Source organism: Cibotium barometz, chromosome 27 (assembly GCF_041138505.1).
Source record: "Cibotium barometz isolate CiBa-2024 chromosome 27, ASM4113850v1, whole genome shotgun sequence".
In the NCBI taxonomy this organism is placed as follows: Eukaryota; Viridiplantae; Streptophyta; class Polypodiopsida; order Cyatheales; family Cibotiaceae; genus Cibotium; species Cibotium barometz.
This window is the reverse complement of record NC_141072.1, coordinates 20,870,592-20,888,949: the sequence shown is the minus strand read 5'-3', so window position 1 is coordinate 20,888,949 and position 18,358 is coordinate 20,870,592. Positions and strand designations below refer to the sequence as shown.

Here is an 18,358-nt window from a genome sequence, read left to right as displayed (position 1 = left end):
GAATCAACCTATCCCTTGGAATAACGATTTGGATATAGCCTTCAGGCTTTTGAAAGATAAAGTCAAGGAAGCACCTACCTTAGCGCTACCCGATCCTATGTTCTTGAAACTGACGCGAGAGACTATGCGATCGAGGTTGCTCTATTCCAAGATGGTAGATCTGTTGCTTTCGAGAGTCGAAAGCTAGACGACACTCAATCTCGTTAGCCAACCCTTGAGAAGGAGCTTTATGCTGTCATTTACGCTCTCAAGGTTTGGAGACATTATTTATATGGCTCCAAGTTTGTGGTATTGTGACTGATCAATCAGTCAATCAAGTATGTGTGTGATGCGGATGATTTAAAAGGACGAAAAGCTAAATGGACAGAATTAATGCAAGATTTTGATTTTGAAATACATTATCAAAAGGGATCCATGAATAGTATAGTAGATGCGCTTAGTCGGATAAGAGCGGTAAATACTTTGTCGTTCACTGAGATTTCCAGTGATTTATTTTAGTCATTGAGAGAGCTTTATAGGACTGATAGTTATTTTGATCCATATTAGATCCATGACGGGATCTCATTGATTGACCAAGACTCAGTGAGATGACTGAGCAGCCTACCATTCAAGCTGCCGGAGGCCAGTGGATGATTCGGAATGGTTTACTGTTCCGTAATGACAAAATTTGTGTACCACAGGTCTCGGACACTAGGTCCAAGATTCTTAAGGAGTGTCACGATGCCCCTTCTGCTGGACACCCCACCAAGGTACACATGACATTAGCTTTAGTGAGACACTTTCTATTGGCCAAAGATGAAAGGGTATGTAGAAGATTATGACTTCAAGTGTCAGATTTATCAAGAAAATAAAGCCTAACGCTTTAGACAGGCTAGGATGTTGCATCCTTTACAAATCCCAAGTAATAAGTGGGAAAGTATTTCCATGGATTTTATTACTGGATTGCCAAGCAAAGACAGATTTTATTCTAATAGATAGTTCTCCGAAGGAACGATGGTGTATTTACAAGTTTCGAAAGATTCCGGGACTTTACGAACAAGACGATCTTCAAAATTACCTCCTAGATACTACGGACCATTTTGGGTTAAATGCTAGATTGGTTCAGTTGCATATGAATTGGACTTGTCTTCTCATGTGAAAGTTCATCCTGTATTTCATGTCAGTAGACTTAAGGAAGTACTAGGTGGACCAAACTAGTTAGTTACTCCTCAAGAAATCATAGATGTCAAGAATATCACACTTGTGCCACACAAACTGAAAAAGATACTTGGATTTCGTGAACGATGATTGCAGCATACGCTACTCATGGAATACAAGATCAAGTGGAAGGATTGTGTTGAGGACGACGCTACATGGGAGACATTGACTACCCTTCAAAGGGATTACCTAGGTTTTTACTAAGCTCAAGAGTGAGCTCTTAGAGAAAGGGGAGTATGTCATGTGCATAGAGTGTATCTACTGTGTGCAGCACGCAAGACTCGCTTGGAGGCTTGGGATAGCTTGGAGCTAGGCAAGCTGATTAGCGAGCTGGGCTAGGGATAGAGACTGACTGACAAGCGCCCAAGTGAGAACGCTCTATGGGCGAGCACCCGAGTGTGGATGCCTAGTGATTGGCCAAGAGCTTATAAAAGGGTGGCCAAGGTCAGTTAGTTAGCGAGAGTCTCACGAGTCTTTGCGAGAGCTCTACGATCAGTAGCCTGGATCTAGTGCAAACGTGCACCGCTTCATGCAACCAAGGTCAATAGCAATCTCGAGGCCCATCAAGGTAGCTCCGTGGCGGTATGGGACGTCACGGGGTAAAGATTGGTCGGTGCATCTTGCTAGTTAGCTCAACTTGTGGCTCGATGGGGACAACCAAGACTAGCAGGTTTTGCCCACAACTGTCATGGTTGGGTGGTGAGTCAAGCCTACAACCCCTTCACGTTGTTTGGCTTTGTTTTGCAAGTTTCGAGTCGTGTTTCAAGATAGCTCTACGAGGAGATCCTTGGGGATTGCTCTAGAAGATCCTTGGCTTTGTTTTGCAAGTTTCAAGTCGTGTTTCAAGATTGCTCTACGAGGAGATCCTAGGGGATTTCACACACACACACACACACACACACACACACACACAAAAACACACACTAGACCAACTCGATTGCACAGTGGGAATCTAAACTTCTTCTACGAAACATGCCCAAATTTTTTGCAACAAAATCCGAGAAGCCCCTTGATCAAGCTTTCTTCATTACTTTTTTAAGGGTGTCCCATTAGATGTTTGAGCTTTTTCATCAGTTTTCCACTTACAACCTTCAAGAGTCCCCTCCAAAAGTCCCTTGAACCAACTCACAAGTAGCACTACTTGTGAATAACTAGTTGGTTGCAGCTTTGATCCAGACTGTCACCCTCTCCAGCCTGCCTTGGAAAGGGCAGTACTTCAGCAATGAATACAATACTATGGCCCTCCTAATTGTTGTTTAAGAAATCTCAGGATGTTTCGAACAAACGAGCAGCAGCAAATTTCGAACAGGCACACAGCAAATAGATGTGATTTTTTTCTAAGCGAGAAAAGGGGGAAGGAGGGGCGTGGGGCGGGGTGGGAGTTCCTCCAGTCTTTCTAGATGCATCTTTTTCTAGGTGAGGTAGAATCTCTCTTTGGAAATTATTTTTGAACCACACTTTGATTTTGGTTTTCGTCTGTGTCCATAAGACAAAATAAAATATTCTGAACAGCCAGGTATCACTTGTCATTCAATATTTTCTAAAGATACCATAGGACCATGCTCCCCTACATCACCATGACCCACTGCATAAGAGATGCAAAAGCTGTCCTTCCATGTCTTGCAAAGGGACCTCCAATCCAAATCATGAGAACTGACTGAAACAAGGAAGCATATTCCACCTAAATTAGAATTAGTCCTGGCTTATATCTACTGTGCTAGAATAAGTTCTACCTTTAGACACAATAGAAACATTTCTTGGTTTGGAAGCCTTATTTATTTCCTTGTAGTAGCAGGAGGCAAGCCTGGTTGGTGCAATGATGTTAGAAGCTCCAAATCTCCACATGAGTGTAAGACTAAAAGAAGATTTCTAACACCAGACATCAACTGGCAAATGGAGCTCATCTTGAGGCAAAATGGGCCATCGATCTTAATGTTATCAAGCAGCAGAAAACAAGTTCTGTGCTGATCACACGCTCAATTTTTATACCCTCTTAAGATAGTGAGACCCTGCTGACATATGACTTTGCCAAGCGCTTCCAAACCTTCTTTTCCTTGTGATTTCACCTTCTTTAACTTCCTAGCGCAAAGTTTTAATCCATACGAATCTCCATGTCTTGGAGAAAACCTTGCATTTGCTTCCGAGTTTCTAGTTTCTTTCTTCTCCAGCAGCTGTGTGGCTGCAGCCTGTGAGCTTACCATACCATGAGAGACTGCAAGACCTGAAGGCTGGGATTGTTTTTTCTGCCATGACCTTTCCAAGGAGTTTGTACTGTTTGCATCTCTACCTTCTGCACCATTAAAATCTTAACCAAGTCAGTTAATGTGTACAGTCCAAGATAGCAGGCAACTAATGCAAGCTTTCGAAATAAACATCATGTTGTAGATAATACTATTTTCTTGAAATACATCTCTAAGAAAGCTTCAAGCTGTTTCCAAGTCACAACTATAACCAGTTAAAGCTACAGGTTTGAAGGAATCATATACCTGCCCAGTTGTATCCTTCCCTAAAAACACAACGCTTCAGCCTGCCTTCATTAACTGTTGCACTGACATCATTATGGTGCCAGGGATCAGTACTACACCCTGCTGAGCAATGCTCATCATACAATCTGTAGGCTTCCTTCTCAATGCCATTATATTGGAAATGTTCAAACGTAGGAACTGGAATGTTGAACTGGCTCTCATGCATTGACCCTTCTGAAGGCTGGAAAGGTTTAAACGGTAGTAGGAAATTTCTGTATGAACCTGATGCATAGAAAAACGGCAAGGGGCCCAACATGCTAGGAAAAGAATAGTAAGGAAGAAATCCAAAGTGCAGAGGTGCCATCTGCCCTGTTAGAATCTGGTAAGAACCAGAACTAGGTTGAGCTATGGGGGTGGGATCCCTACTGCTTTCTCCTTCATTGGACTGGGATTTTGGCCTAGGCTTATATCTACCAGAATTTCCAGTTGTGAGGAAACAAAACACCTCCTTTCTTGATCTGAAACGGCGCTTTGATATAGGATCAAAGTAGTACTGCATCAACACAATTCGACGAGGAGTCAAAACAATTGACAACAATCAAACGTCCAGACCTGACCCACTGAAAACGCATATGGAACCACATTTTGTGTTCAAAACAAACACGCCCTACATAATTTATTAGTGAAGGGAATACCTTGTCCTTTGTGCCGGCACTGCTACCATTTGCACGGATCTTCACCTCAGTTATCCAGCCATAAGGGAGCCAATCTGGTGACTCCACAACCCTGTGGACGCGGCAAGAAGTTGAAGGCTGTTCCACGGTCAAGCTACCATGATGTGATACACACTTCTTTGGCCAACCTTCATCGTTAAAAGTATCCAAGGTCAACTGCTTGACAATGCTCAAGGCTCCTCCTTTATCATGGCTGCTTTGTTGAGAGTTCCCTGGAACCACACCACTTACAAATTCAGGTGATTTCTGACCCTCACAGAAGCTTAAGGGAGCATATGCTGGATCAGCAATCCCACCCTCGGTCACTTCCTGGCTGAGAGCTGGGCTGCTTGCGGTGGGCTCTTTTGCAGGCTGGACTGTGTTGACAACAGCCTCGTCTTCCTGAATTTGTGGAGAAAACTGCAAGTCATTACCCCTACAAGGCTCAACACAACATGTCAATTGCATGTCCAAACGTGGAGTAACCACTTCAGTATTCCTCTTTGCCAACTGACAACTTTGGACAAGGGAATGATGTCTGATGGACCAGATCTGGATTGTTTTTTTCATTTCCTCTAAAAAACTTTGAAATTCATCCACCATCAAATTATCTAAGGGAAACTTCTGGAAACTCCTATCCGGGTGCCATTTTCTCGATCCTTGCTCAGAACCCATGCCAAAATCCATATCCATGCTCTTCATTTCTTGAGCCCTGTACAACCCCTGATGTGAGCAGCCATTACATTGTCCACTTGTGACTGCTGCAGAAGCTCTAGATTGATCACTTTGTGATATCATGAACTCTTGAGCTTGATACGGATCACTTTCCTGAAAAGCAAGATTGGAAAGATGTAATCCATTACATAATCCATTCATCATTGCACCATCTGTGTAGCGCCATTGATGGGATACAGGTGTTTCATGTAATGGAAAAGATACTCCACCCGCGGATGGAATATGTGAATCTGCATTACTAAGTGCAAGTCTCTTATATCTCTGGCAGACACTGTTATGTCTGATGGTCAAACTGTGGATAGTCGCAGTCATCTCCTGTAGAATACCTTTCAAAGATTCCACTGTATTTTGATCCACGAGACCAATCGAGGTATCATTTATTGACTCCCTTCTTTGAGCCACAGAAAAGATCAATTCTTTCTGTTTCATCATAGTATTTTATAGGAAACCTTGAAAAGCTCTCACTTCAAAGCAGCTGATTTCCAGCATATGACTGGGCTGGAAGAGAACACAATCCTGCACTGATTGATCCAATACATGGCTTACTTGGATTACCATAGCCAGGCAAGAAATGAATCACTTCTTCTCCATCCTCCTCCTCTGAGAACCTTTAAAAAATTAATTACGATAGTCCGGCAAGCAATGAATCATTTCCGCTCCATCCTCCTCCTCTGAGAACCTTTGAAAAATTGACTACCATAGTCAGGCAAGCAATTTAAATCCAGCATCCTCCTATGTACACCTTTAAAAAAAGTTTTCTTTTTTGAACAATTAATCTCTGGCACAACTGTATACAAATGCAGCTTACTCTTTCGAGTGTCATCATCCTTCCAGTAGAGCTTAAAGTGTTTCCTTAACAAATATTCTCTAGCACAGCCACGGCGACAAAGCTATGGAGTCCTCCTGTTTCTCTTTAATCCTAAAAAGGTTTTCACGTGCGGATATGGGTTCTTGGCAGAAGCATTACACTGCGGGATGAAGTCTCTCGGTTTCTCATCCCTGTTTGTTAACCTAAGAGGTTTACTTTTTAAACAAGCTAATCTCTATGTACAGAAATCTGAACATGGACAGCAAAATGTTGATAAAAAACCCGGCTTGACAGAAACGCCATAGCCAAAGGACTGATCTGAAATCAAGCTTCTTAGAATTCGATAGACATAATGTAATCAGAAACTGCATGTTCTTAAAGCTTGAGAAAGCATGGAAATGATCGGCAAGGGAAAGAAGAAGAAGGTGCACAAGGCAGGATATGCTTCAAATTAACTGACCTTTGCTTGGTTTTTCTGCGTTGCCAGAAGCGAAACCGTACGCGGATGAGAATCTATCGCCTGTTTTCGAGCTTTACAGAAGCAGTCTGACTTCCGAAGCTTAGCGTTGGAAATGAGATATCGATGGAGCCAGCACGATGCTCAGCGCAGCGCCTTGGTCAGCATATGAAGTTTGCAGCAAGCGATTGGTGCAGGCACGAAAGGAAGAAGGCCATGGACTATGGAGGGTCTTTTACCAGCCTCCCTCCTGTCCCCTCCCTCTCTCTCTCTCTATCTACCTCTCTCTCTTCCACACACACGCGCGTGCTACACAGCCCACACGCGTGCGTGCACTCACTCTGAGACACACACACACTGTACATGCACACACTTTTCGGCACTCTTTAGCTTATCACACCGACCCCCCACACACACATTTCAACACCCTTCCACACGCACACATGCACTGTTCAACAATTTCAGCTAGAGAACTCTCTCTCTCGCACACATACACACTCTCTTCAATGTCTTTGGAAAACTCCTCCCTCTCTCTCTCTCTCTCTCTCTCTCTCACACACACACACACACATTTCAATGTTAGAAAGCCACAATCAGTCTCTCTCTCTCTCTCTCTCACACACACACACACACACACACATCTTACATCATTTCACAATCAAGGCACACGAGGTAATTGTCAAAATCTCTCTCTCTCTCTCTCTCTCTCTCTCTCTCTCTCTCTCTCTCTTAGCACCCATCTTTGTCTCGTAAGTCCATAACACATAGAATAGAGCATAAACCATCATCATTCTATCAATGTCTTAAGCCTGGATTTTCAGCAAGATCAAACCCATACCAATGATAATTCGACCTATTGAGAATCGCCCAGGTGGCATACCATTGTCCTGTAAGCTAAGCGAATACAACTTTATATTCATGAAGAGTTAGGTTTACATTATGTAGTTTGCATGTGTGATAGCTACTTTGAATTTGTAGTTTGCATGTGTGATAGCGACTTTGAATTTGTGTAGGGGGTTCAATCAAAGATAATAGTGTAGATCACCTAGAGATCACCCACTAGTGCATATAATGGAACAACACCAAGTACTCTTTACACACACACACACACACAGAGAAAGTGAAGCAAAGCCAAAACCATGTAAAAGTTCATGTGCATGCTTCAAAGATCCAACTCACCCAAACCCACCATCAACTTATTTCAAATTAGACTTTCTCTCTATTGACCATGACCTTTCTAAATGGTATGGCATCATAAACATGGCTTAACCATTCAGGACATGCTCTTCTAAAAAGCAAAGCTAAGAGGTCCAACCCCCTTGCCTCCTGTTATATTTAATCTCCACATGTGTTTTTCAAGGGTGGTGAGTACGATGCTCTCTCTCTCTCTCTCTCTCTCTCTCTCTCTCTCTCTCTCTCTCTCTCTCTCTCTCTAACATAGGGTATAAATGTAAACCTACCACATGAATTCAAAAAATTAATAATCAAAATTTTCCTAATGATTTAATGAACTTATGTAAGGGGTATTTTAATATGTCAAAAGAAAAGAAGCCCATAAGTTTGTATGGATACGAGGGTTTAATTTTAGGAATAACGGTTAACACATAGGGAGTTTTATGAATACCCCTTAAATGCTTGTATGCACGTGCTATGTAAGGTTTCAATATACTAAACCACGTAAGCTCTTGGTTGTGGTGCTTATACACATACATGTATTGAGACTCACCCACATCACGGTTGGCCCCACTCAGTTCTACCCTACCATAATGCCACTCTTTCTTTTTAATGTTGTTTACGTGTCCCATTCCATTTTATCTTATTGTGTTCAATTTCAATGCCTTTTGACTAGTATTCTCAACTTCAACATGACCATTAACAGAATCACTTACAAGTCCAATAGCATCTCCATAGAACAAGGGCCTCTAAAAAAAAACTCTTTCAATAAGTCATTTTAGCACTACCAACTCGTATGCTTATTGACATGTGCCAAGATCCGTTTGTAAAAGCAAAAGAATTCGATATACATCCTCTCAAATTACTTTCAACACTAGCCTTAACCATCAAGGGATACAAGACCATTGGCACTGCCAACTCTAATGCTTATTGCCATATGTGTCAAGATCCACTTGGCACATGGCAAAAGAACTTGGATAAAACTCTTCTCAAATCAATTTCGGCACTAGCCTTAACCATCAAGGGATACAAGACCATTGGCACTACCAACTCTAATGCTTATTGTCATGTGCCAAGATCCACTTGTAGTGTTCATGCTCACACATAATATATCAAGAGTCACTATCACTTTTGTGGCTAAGTTGTTCATGGCAACCTTACCATCAAGGGATACAAGACCATTATCATGTTTGATCTCTCTCTCTCTCTCTCTCTCTCTCTCTCTCTCTCTCTCTCTCTCTCTCGTCACATGACGAGAGAGAGAGAGAGACCATGCTCTTCCTTCTACATCACCATGCTCTTCCTTCTACATCATCATGCTCTCTCTCTCTCTCTCTCTCTCTCTCTCTCTCTCTCTCTCTCTCTCTCTCTCTCTCTCTCTCTCTCGTCATGTAACGAGAGAGAGAGAGATAGAGAGATAGAGAGAGAGAGACCATGCTCTTCCTTCTACATTAGATGAGGCTTCCTCGCTTTGTGAGACTCACCTCTAGCTTGATGCATGTGGGGAGAGAAAGCAAGAAAGAGAAGAGTCCTACTTTGAGAAACTTATGTGCATGGCTTAGAATCATTTGTCAAAGATGCTAAATAAGAATTATTATCATATATTTTTGGCCACAATAAGAACCTTTAAATCTTTCACAAATGGTGATTTTGACATGGAATATACAAGCTCATGACAAGAATTGATCTACCTTGACTCTTACAAAGACAAGGAGTGTTACTGAACTTTCTTACTAGAAAGAAGAAGAGTGGCAACATGAAGTAGTCCAACAAGGGGCTATACTGACATGTTCCACTTACTAGAAAGAAGAAGCGACAACATGAAGTAGTCTGACAAGGGGCTATACATGCACAACAAAAAGCAAAAGAGTGAAAATTTTAACAAAATGTAAAGGAGAAAAGGTATGAAGTCCTAGGAGACTACTCTCTCAAGTAAATAAATATATGAACATTATATGAGATTATACTCTCGAGAATCAATTTCACACAACCACTCCATTATTATAGTTAGATCTAGCATGGTTAAACTTGCTGGGACTATGAAGGAACTTAAGATAACATGTGGGTGGAAGAAAACAATAATTTACGCACAAGTAGCATTATTGTCATGGAGTTTAAACTCAACATGGTGGTGGGAAAAAAAGAAACGAGCCATAATGCAAGCAAGCTTTTGTCGTGCACATAACACTAACAATAATTTGATAAGCCTTCAAGTTATGGAGGAAAGCGTACTTGATGTGAAAGGACTATACTATTACTTTATGGATTTTAAGAAAGCCTTCAACTAGATCCCAAGAGTTCACCTTTGGAGAAGAATGCAAGAACTTAAAGTCCACCCTTAGGCATACCACTATGCATAAATTTATGAGGAGGTAAAACGACATGTACAAATAGGAGACATAGAGATACTTAGCAGTGAGTGTTAATCCAATTCTAGGATTAACAAGAGCTACCATCATTATCTTACATCAAGGAGTCACGATAGATACACCAAAGGGTCATACATTCAAGATATGAAGCAATAGTGTCCAAAGCTACAACTTGGACGGGTGCCCGTAATGGTGTGACGGAGTATTTATGGTGATTCCTACTTCAAGAGCATGTGGTAGCAAGTTAGGATGAAGTCCTAAGTGATGTGCTTCATGGATATATTATGAGAGTAGTCATTGTTAATAGCATTAGGCCTCTTATGAGCCTAAAGTGCCCGGTCGGCCATAGTTTAAGTGAGTGTGAACACTTATGGCCATCTATATAAGTGCTCGGTCGGCCATAGTTTAAGTGAGTGTGAACACTTATGGCCATCTATATAAGTGAATTTCTCTCATAATACAACATACTCTCCCATTGTGCAATTAAGTCTTGCTCTTGCTAATCCTCTTGCTAATCTCTCTCCCTAATGCATGCTTGTGAGTGTGTGTGAGTGAAGTGAGGTGTGAGGAGGGACAAGGACCCGTAGTGCAACACGGCGGTGTGACAACACTCGCGGGAGACACGGTAGAATTGCTTCTTAAGGAGTTGTAGAGCTTGGAAACCTCAAGGGTTACGAGCTTGGCCATTGGAAAGATCCTCACCGACAGTTACGGTTCACCAGGTAACCTCTTTTTGGATGTGTTTCAAGGAGGGTTAGGGTGAGCCATAACAGTGAGTGAGGTGAAATAGAGTTTCCCTCTTTCACACTAAGTCTTTTTCGATTACCTTTTCAATGTGAAAGAGGGCAGAGTTGCCCTCTTTCACATCGAGTCTTTTTCGACTGCCTTTTCGGACTTTGCATTTAGAGTTTATATGCCGATGATGTCTTACTCTTAGCACACTTTTGTATGCATAGCTTGGTTTGGCAAGATTTACATCTTCGACCTTTATGGGCCCATCATAGGAAGTATGAGGCATGCCACTTGACTATTTTTCTTTTTTGAAATGGTTTATTTAATTTTCAATATTGTAAGTCTTGAAATATTCAAGAACTTGGTGAAAGTCTTCTTATTCTTTAGCATATCAACCTCTTGAAGCTTAACTTTCCTCTTTATACATAGCTTGCTTTGGCAAGATTTACTTCTTTGACCTTGGTGGGCCAGATTCATATGAAGTATAAGGCTTGCCACTGTATTATTTTTCCTTTTTTGAAATGGTTCATTCCATTTACAATGTTGTAAGTCTTGAAGTATTCGAGAACTTGGTGAAAATTTCAAGGTTACCATGTTGCACGACCTCCTTCTCCAACAGGGGGTGCTGAGAGCTCCTTGGTTCACCTCCCAACCAACCCACTATCCTTGGACTTCACTCTTTTATTAGCTAGATGCTCTTCACATGTGCCTGGCCACTCTTATTAGTCCCTCGTCACCCCGATTGCATTGGCTCCCTTAAACCCTGCCCGTGTCTTGATCGAACGGCTGAGCTCTCTAGGCTCCGAGTAATGCCATTACTGTGACATTACTCCTCCCTTAAGAGGAGTTTTCGTCCTCGGTAGAACCTTCTTCTGGTCTATCCTTCCACTTGACCCCCTTAAGTGTGCTTACCTTTTCCCAGGTAGAACCTTCTTCTGGTCTATCCTTCCACTTGACTAAACACTCATGTCGTACAGAGTGTCGAGTTCTTTTCTCTTGGAAATCCAAGACTTTTTCTAGTTCGTGTGGTAAGGATGGGGGTTCGATAAGTTCTACTAGGATCTCTTGACTTACGTGATTATCGTCATCGCCCAACTTCTTTTTCAGTCTACTTACGCGAAAAATTGGATGAACTTTAGAGCTTTCTGGTAAAGCTAACTTATAAGCAACACTACCTACTTTTTTTAGTATTGTGAATGGACCAGAATACCTTGGAGATAGTTTTGGACGTCTCCCTGTTTTTAAAGATTCGGAGTGTGTGGGAACCTTTAAAAACACTTTATCACCTTCCTCAAAGATAATTTGTCTACAATTTTTGTCTGCATAATGTTAAGCACAGTCATGTGCTCTCTTAAAATTATCTTTCTCACGATTTTCGTCATCTCCTAGAGTTCCTGAAGAATATCTTTAACCTTTTGTATCTTTTCTTTCTTGAGTCCAACGGCCACTGGAGCTCGCGGTTGAAAACAATACATCAACATAAATGGACTAAATCCCATTGTTGAATGTTTAGCACTATTATAAGCTAATTCCAATATGGGTAAATAATCTTTTCAATTAGTTTGCTTTTTGCTTACATATGCTCGTAGCATGTCTTCCAAGACTTGGTTGACTCTCTTGGTTTGATCATCACTTTGAGGATGATCAGTCGTACTCATACTTAGCATAGTGTCTAATCTCTTGAACATAGCATGCCAAAAACTATTGTTAAAATTTTTATCTCTATCACTAACTATATTGGCAACAAGTAAGCCATATAGTTGATAGATATTGAATAGCCTTGCTAACTCAAGCGTAGTCACTGTCATTTTTGTCAGAATAAATCGACACATTTTTGTTAACCTATCTACGACCACCCAAACTGAATCGTGGTCTCTATTTGTTTTAGGTAATCCAACTATAAATTCCATTGAGATACTCTCCCACTTGCCATTTGGGATCTCTAGTGGACTTAGTAAACCACCTACCTTTAGGCATTCTGCTTTATTGACCTGGCACTTTTGGCATTTCAAGACATAGTCCTGACGTCCTTACTTAAGCCAAACCAATAAAATTGTCTCTTAACTAGTGCATACGTCTTCCGTATTCCAGGATGACCAGCACTCGGACTATCATGACATTCATATAAAATACGGTGCCTAATGTCTAAGTCCAAAGGTATACATACTCTACCTTTGTAAAGTAAATAACCGTTATCGATGAAAAAATTCTTCCAACGATTTCTTTCATCACTTGTAAGTGACATGTCTCCTTTGTTGAGACATCTCTCGAGACTTACCGCTAGTGGAAATGTTTGTCTCATGAATGGGGCTATCTTTATTTATAGTCAAGGGATCCCTCTTCTCTATGACACTCCACACGTGGGCATCAATGCACTTCCCCTTAAGTGATTCCAAAAAATCACTCTTAATTTGAGTAAAACTCAACTCGTTAACCATGGGTATGCGACTCAATGAATCAACTACCACATTGTAACATTTCTTTCTATATCTCAATTTTGCAAGTCAAACTCCTAGAGCAACTCTTCCCATCAAGCTTTACTTCCTTTCAACTCTCTTTGACTAGATAGCCATTTGATACTCTCATGATCAAAGACTCTCTCAAATCTGGCACCATATAAATAATGCCTCCACTTCTTTAAGGCATGAATTATAGCATACAACTCCCTTTCATAAGCTGAATAATTTTGTTGAGCTCTATCCAACTTTTTACTTTTAAATGCAATAGGTTTCCCCCCCTTGTAAGAGGATTTCACCTACTGCATCATTACTAGCATCCGAAACCAAGAGAAAAATTTAATTCTTCTAAGTTTGTGGGATGTGGCCACTTTAATATGGCTTCAACTTTTGTTGGATCCATATGAATGCCATCTTCCAAGATCATGTGGCCTAAATATTGGATTTCTTTTATGAATAATTCACATTTACTCTCTTTGGCGTAAAGTGAATACTTCCTAAGTAACTCAAATACTTGTCGTCGTAAGTGTTCGAGATGTTCTTTCTTAGTGCGACTATAGATCAAGATATCGTCTAGGAAAACCACAACAAATTTTCCTAAATAAGGTTTCAAGACACTATCCATGAGTGTCATGAATGTGGCTGGAGCATTAGTTAAACCAAAGGGTATGACTAAAAACTCACGTGACTAAACTTAGTTTAAAAAGCAGTCTTTTGGATGTTTGCTTCTTCTCGAATTCTCACTTGATGATATCTAGATTGTAAATCAATTTTCATTAAGTACTTTTCCCCTTGGAGTTGATCAAACAACTCATCTATTTATGGCAAAGGGTACTTATTCTTAATCGTGATTTGATTCAAACCACGGTAGTCTACGCATAATCGCACAGACCCATCTTTTTTCTTCACCAATAGAATTGATGAAGCCCAAGGCGAAGTGCTTGGTTGAATGAATCCACTTTTAAGGTATTCCTTTAACTGTCATTTGACTTCTTGTGATTCCTTTAAAACTAAGCCGATAAGGAGGCTTACTTACTGGCTTTGAGCCAGGTATTACTTCGGTTGAATGCTCAACATCGCCGAACGGGAGGTAATCCTCTGGTAGTTCATTTGGAAACACATCTTTAAATTGTTGTCACAATTGCTTTAAGGATTCATTAACTTTTTTATTGTTAACATGCTTTGAGTGAAAAGAAGTAATGTAAACACTATGCTACTCAAACCACTTATGTTTTCACATGCGGGAAAGGAAATGGCATCATGTAGCACAAAAATATATTTTCTACTTCATTAGTTTGTACAAGGCGATTGAGTTCCATGGAGCATATAAGCAGGGATTTTATATTCACGTGATCACAAAATTTTTTTTGTTAATAACATGTGTGAACATGTTATTAACATGTTCACAAAAAAGCCGGTGGCGAGCGACCTGGTAACCGGGAAAAATCCCGCCGGGCTTTTGATATACCCGGCGGGCCCGCCGGGCTTTTGCTTTGCCCGGCGGGTCCCGACAGGGTCGTCACATCCCGGCGGGGTACATTTTTCTATATATATGGGCCCGGGGGGCCCTTTGGGATTTCATTGCTGACAGCATACACAGGTAATAAAAAACTTGTGTGTGTGTGTGTGTGTTTGTGTATGTGGGTGTGTTCGTGCGGGCAGCCGCCCACTGTCGCAATGCGCGGCAAGATGTGGGTGGTCCGCCACACGAGGGATGTGTGTGTGGGTGAGTTCGTGCGGGCAGCCGCCCATTGTCGCAATGCGCGGCAAGATTTGGGTGGCCCGCCACACGACTGGTGTGTGTGTGTAAGGCCATTCTTCGGAATGGTGCTTACCCTGGGGCACTTAGTCGGTAACGCGGCTAGTCTGTGTCCTATGGTAAGTATGGCACGCCGTAGCGGTACTAGTCGGTAACGCGGCAAGCATAGTATCGTTATGGCGATGTCACCTTCCCTTCCCTTCCCTTTGTCAAATGCGGACATATGGTCGGTAACGCGGCCAGTGTATGTTCGTATCCTATTGGTATTCCCATAGAATCGGGCGGCATTTTGTCGTTAACACGGCAAGTTGGTGTCGTCCGCTAGTGCATAAAATGTTTTTTGCATATTGCGGCATTTGATCGTTAACGCGGTCGAAAAAGTGTCGTAAATTTCCTTGCGTATTTCGGCATATGATCGTTAACGCGGTCGAATAAATGTCGTAAATTTGTTTGATTTGACTTGTATTGTTTTTATTGTGTTTGATCCATGCGATACTTGGTTGCTAACGCGGCATTAGTATTTCATGGATCAAAGTTTACATCATATTGTCTAACCGTTTTATTTTACAATATCGTGATTCGTAACTCGAAAAATATGAATCTCTCTCTTCTTACCCCCCTCTCTCTCATGATACACTTCACAACTCTTTCTCTATCTCTCTCATGATTCACTTCACAACACGATAGATGTGTAGATAATGATTTTTTTTATTTCTCTTAAAATATACATAATTCTTAATAATTTCTTTTTTCTCCCTCTATTTACTTAAAAATTAAAACAATACATTATTTTTCTCTTTAGGAACTCCCAAAAACATTAAAAATGTGATTTAATGTTTCTTCTCTCTATCTGTCACAACTCTCTCTTCCTCTCCTCTCTCTCTCTCTCTCATGATACACTTCACAATTCTCTCTCTCTCTCTCTCGCAATGATACACTTCACAACTCTTTCTCTCTCTCTCTCATGATACACTTCACATCTCTCTCCATCACGATAGGTATGTAGATGAGGAGTGCTTTAGGATTACAAAACATTATTTTTCTCTCTCTAGGAACTCACAAAACTATAAAAAATATCATTTAATGTTTCCTCTCTCTATTTGTCACACCTCTCTCTCTTCCTCCCCCTCTCTCTCTCTCTCTCTCTCTCATTCGATAATGTATACACTTCGTAAGTAATAATGCGCTTGTTGCGGTTGTCTCACGTTCGATAATGTATTGCATGATGTTGAGTTCAGTAATGTTTGATATATTCTGTTTTTGTTTGATCATTGATAAGTAATGATACACTTATTGCTGTTTTCTCACGTTTGATGATGTATTGGATGATATTGAGTTCATTAAAATTATTTGGTATTCCGTTTTTGTATGAACATTGACGATATTGATATACTTGTTGCTGTTCTCTCACGTCTGCTTGATGTTTATTTCAGTAATGTTTGATATTTTGTTTTTTTATGTTTAGTGTTATTTGCTAGATTTACGAAGACGATCAACATGCTTTCTCTAGAAGAGCGCAAAATTGTTCTGCGAGCAATTCGCGTTGAAGCGGTCATCACAGTATCACAATGTACTGATGATGTCGTCAAGAAGATCAATGAGTCTGAGATACTCATGCGAGATCTCATAGACCAAATATGGGAAAATGCACAGCGTCGGCTTCGAAGCGGAGGCAACGCTGAGCTGCTAGATAGACAGAAGATAGCAGATTTCAACCATCAGCACATAACACGAACCATTTTGGGGAGCATGCGAGTAGCGTGCAGTGATCTAAGAGATGCTGCCCCGCCTGAAGCCAACATGCAACGTCTACAGTTATGGGACGTTGTATGGAGCAAGCAAAGGGCCAAGAGCAAGCGCATGAAGGCGTTGGATGCAGAGTCCCTCCCCAAAAGAGTGCGAATTGCCCAGGACGTCGCTGCAACGTCCAGTCAGGCAGATGCAAGTGGTACAGGTGTCATTAATCGTACCATCTACAATTCTATGTGCACACATCTTATTGGCATCCCGCACGAAGCTCTTCACGAAGGACGAACAATTGGCTCCGGTGTGTTTGGAACAGTAAAAGAGTATGCAATTAAAGGTATATCATTTTTACCGGAGCACATCACTTTTTGCGGAAAGCACTACAAAGGAGAAGGCAGCGCGAAGTTCGAGAGCTTCCAGGCAGAGCAGGGTATGCAAGTGCTACATCCATCGATTGTCCGATGCATTGCCTTTACAAAAGAGGCTCCTTGGATCACAATTTTCCCGTACTATAATGGCGGCGCTCTTGGTGATACTCTTCTGAAGGTTCCCTTTAGATTCAGTGAGTTCACCAGAGCCATTTTTCGTTTGGATCGAGGATGGAGACAACCCCCGCCTGATAATATCCCTTTAGGTCATCTAGAACTTTCAAAAATAAAAGAGGTAGTAATAAATATGCCACATATTATGCATGCCCTGGTGGAAGGTGTAGCGGCAGCACATATGGCAGGTATTGTACATACCGACCTACATCCTTTTAATGTAGTGTTGGATTATACAAAAGAGCTAAAGCCACGCATAGGTCTTATCAATTGGGGGTTGCTGCTGAGAGCGCCCAAAAAACGGGTGTCTCTCAATTTTGTTTTTGAAGCAGACAAGAACCCGGAGAAGGTGGCACAGGCAGTCTCCTACGCAGACAGAGAGCGAAATAAACGGCCGTGGATTGCCCCAGAGCTTTATGATCCATTTTTGGCAGATGCATACACTCCTGCATCTGATGTTTTTGCCTTGGGATATTTATTACAAACTTTATATGACTTTTGGAAGAAAGTGCAAGAGTTGTGGATGGATAATAGTTCCCATGACAAAGTTACCATGGATACTATTATTCATAGAGTCAAAAATTGGATGTTTCTGCCTAATCGCGATGAGCGAAAATCAATTTTGAAAGTAGTTGAATTTTTTAGGTCACTAAATACTGACCCTACGAGGGCACAACGTCCTCTTGTAGAGCTATCGGTGGCATTCACCCCGACTTTGTAATGATACAGTATCAAGAGATGAAGTTTCAGGAATTTGAGAATTTGATGTGTCCAATGTTTCAAAATTTTGTTTCTCTTCAAAATTTGATGTGTCCAATGTTTCAAAATTTTGTTTCTCTCTTCATTGAGTCTTTGCAATATCTCTCTCCTCTTCTGGTGTTTAAGTTTATGTTTTCTCTTCAAAATTTGATGTGCGAGCATTGTTTGAAGTGTTTTTGGAGTCAAGTGGATATTTCTCATCGAGTCTTTGCAATACATATCTCCTCTCGTTGTGTTTGACTTCAAGATTTTGAGAGCAATGGTCAATTTATCTTACGTTGATCTTTACAGTTCATTAAAATCCTAAAGTCGTTTACGTTCATGCAGATATGGAGCAGGCGCAAGCGAACGAGCATCAGGAGTTAGCCAAGAAGGCATACGAGAGAATGAAGGCCCTTGCACATGGCCTGACAGCCCGCGAAGCTACAAGAACAGCGTGCAGATTAT

At 41.2% G+C, this 18,358-nt stretch overlaps 1 protein-coding gene across 2 annotated transcripts; it reads right to left on the bottom strand.

Annotated features, from left to right (window-relative positions):
- Positions 1-2,950: 2,950 nt before the first annotated feature.
- On the bottom strand, positions 2,951-6,746 carry LOC147623163 (uncharacterized). Of its 2 annotated transcripts, XM_086821247.1 has the most exons (5): positions 6,379-6,740; positions 5,919-6,109; positions 4,358-5,789; positions 3,684-4,215; positions 2,951-3,487 (listed from the first exon to the last, which is right to left on the bottom strand). In XM_086821247.1, the coding sequence occupies exons 3-5, from the start codon at positions 5,540-5,542 to the stop codon at positions 3,174-3,176; spliced, it is 2,031 nt and encodes a 676-aa protein (XP_086677373.1). In that variant the 5' UTR covers positions 5,543-5,789; positions 5,919-6,109; positions 6,379-6,740; the 3' UTR covers positions 2,951-3,173. The 2 variants fall into 2 exon arrangements, with proteins under 2 accessions (XP_086677373.1, XP_086677372.1); XM_086821246.1 differs by lacking the exon at positions 5,919-6,109 and having other exon boundaries at positions 6,379-6,746.
- Positions 6,747-18,358: the final 11,612 nt, after the last annotated feature.

What these genes read in the sequence shown, in the direction of transcription:
- LOC147623163 (XM_086821246.1), bottom strand. Translation starts at nt 5,542, where the DNA reads ATGATGAAACAGAAAGAATTGATCTTTTCTGTGGCTCAAAGAAGGGAG. An exon ending in GTGCCGGCACAAAGGACAAG is followed by an intron (nt 4,216 to 4,357) that starts GTATTCCCTTCA and finishes GTGTTGATGCAG; the next exon opens with TACTACTTTGATCCTATATC. An exon ending in GGAAGGATACAACTGGGCAG is followed by an intron (nt 3,488 to 3,683) that starts GTATATGATTCC and finishes TTAATGGTGCAG; the next exon opens with AAGGTAGAGATGCAAACAGT.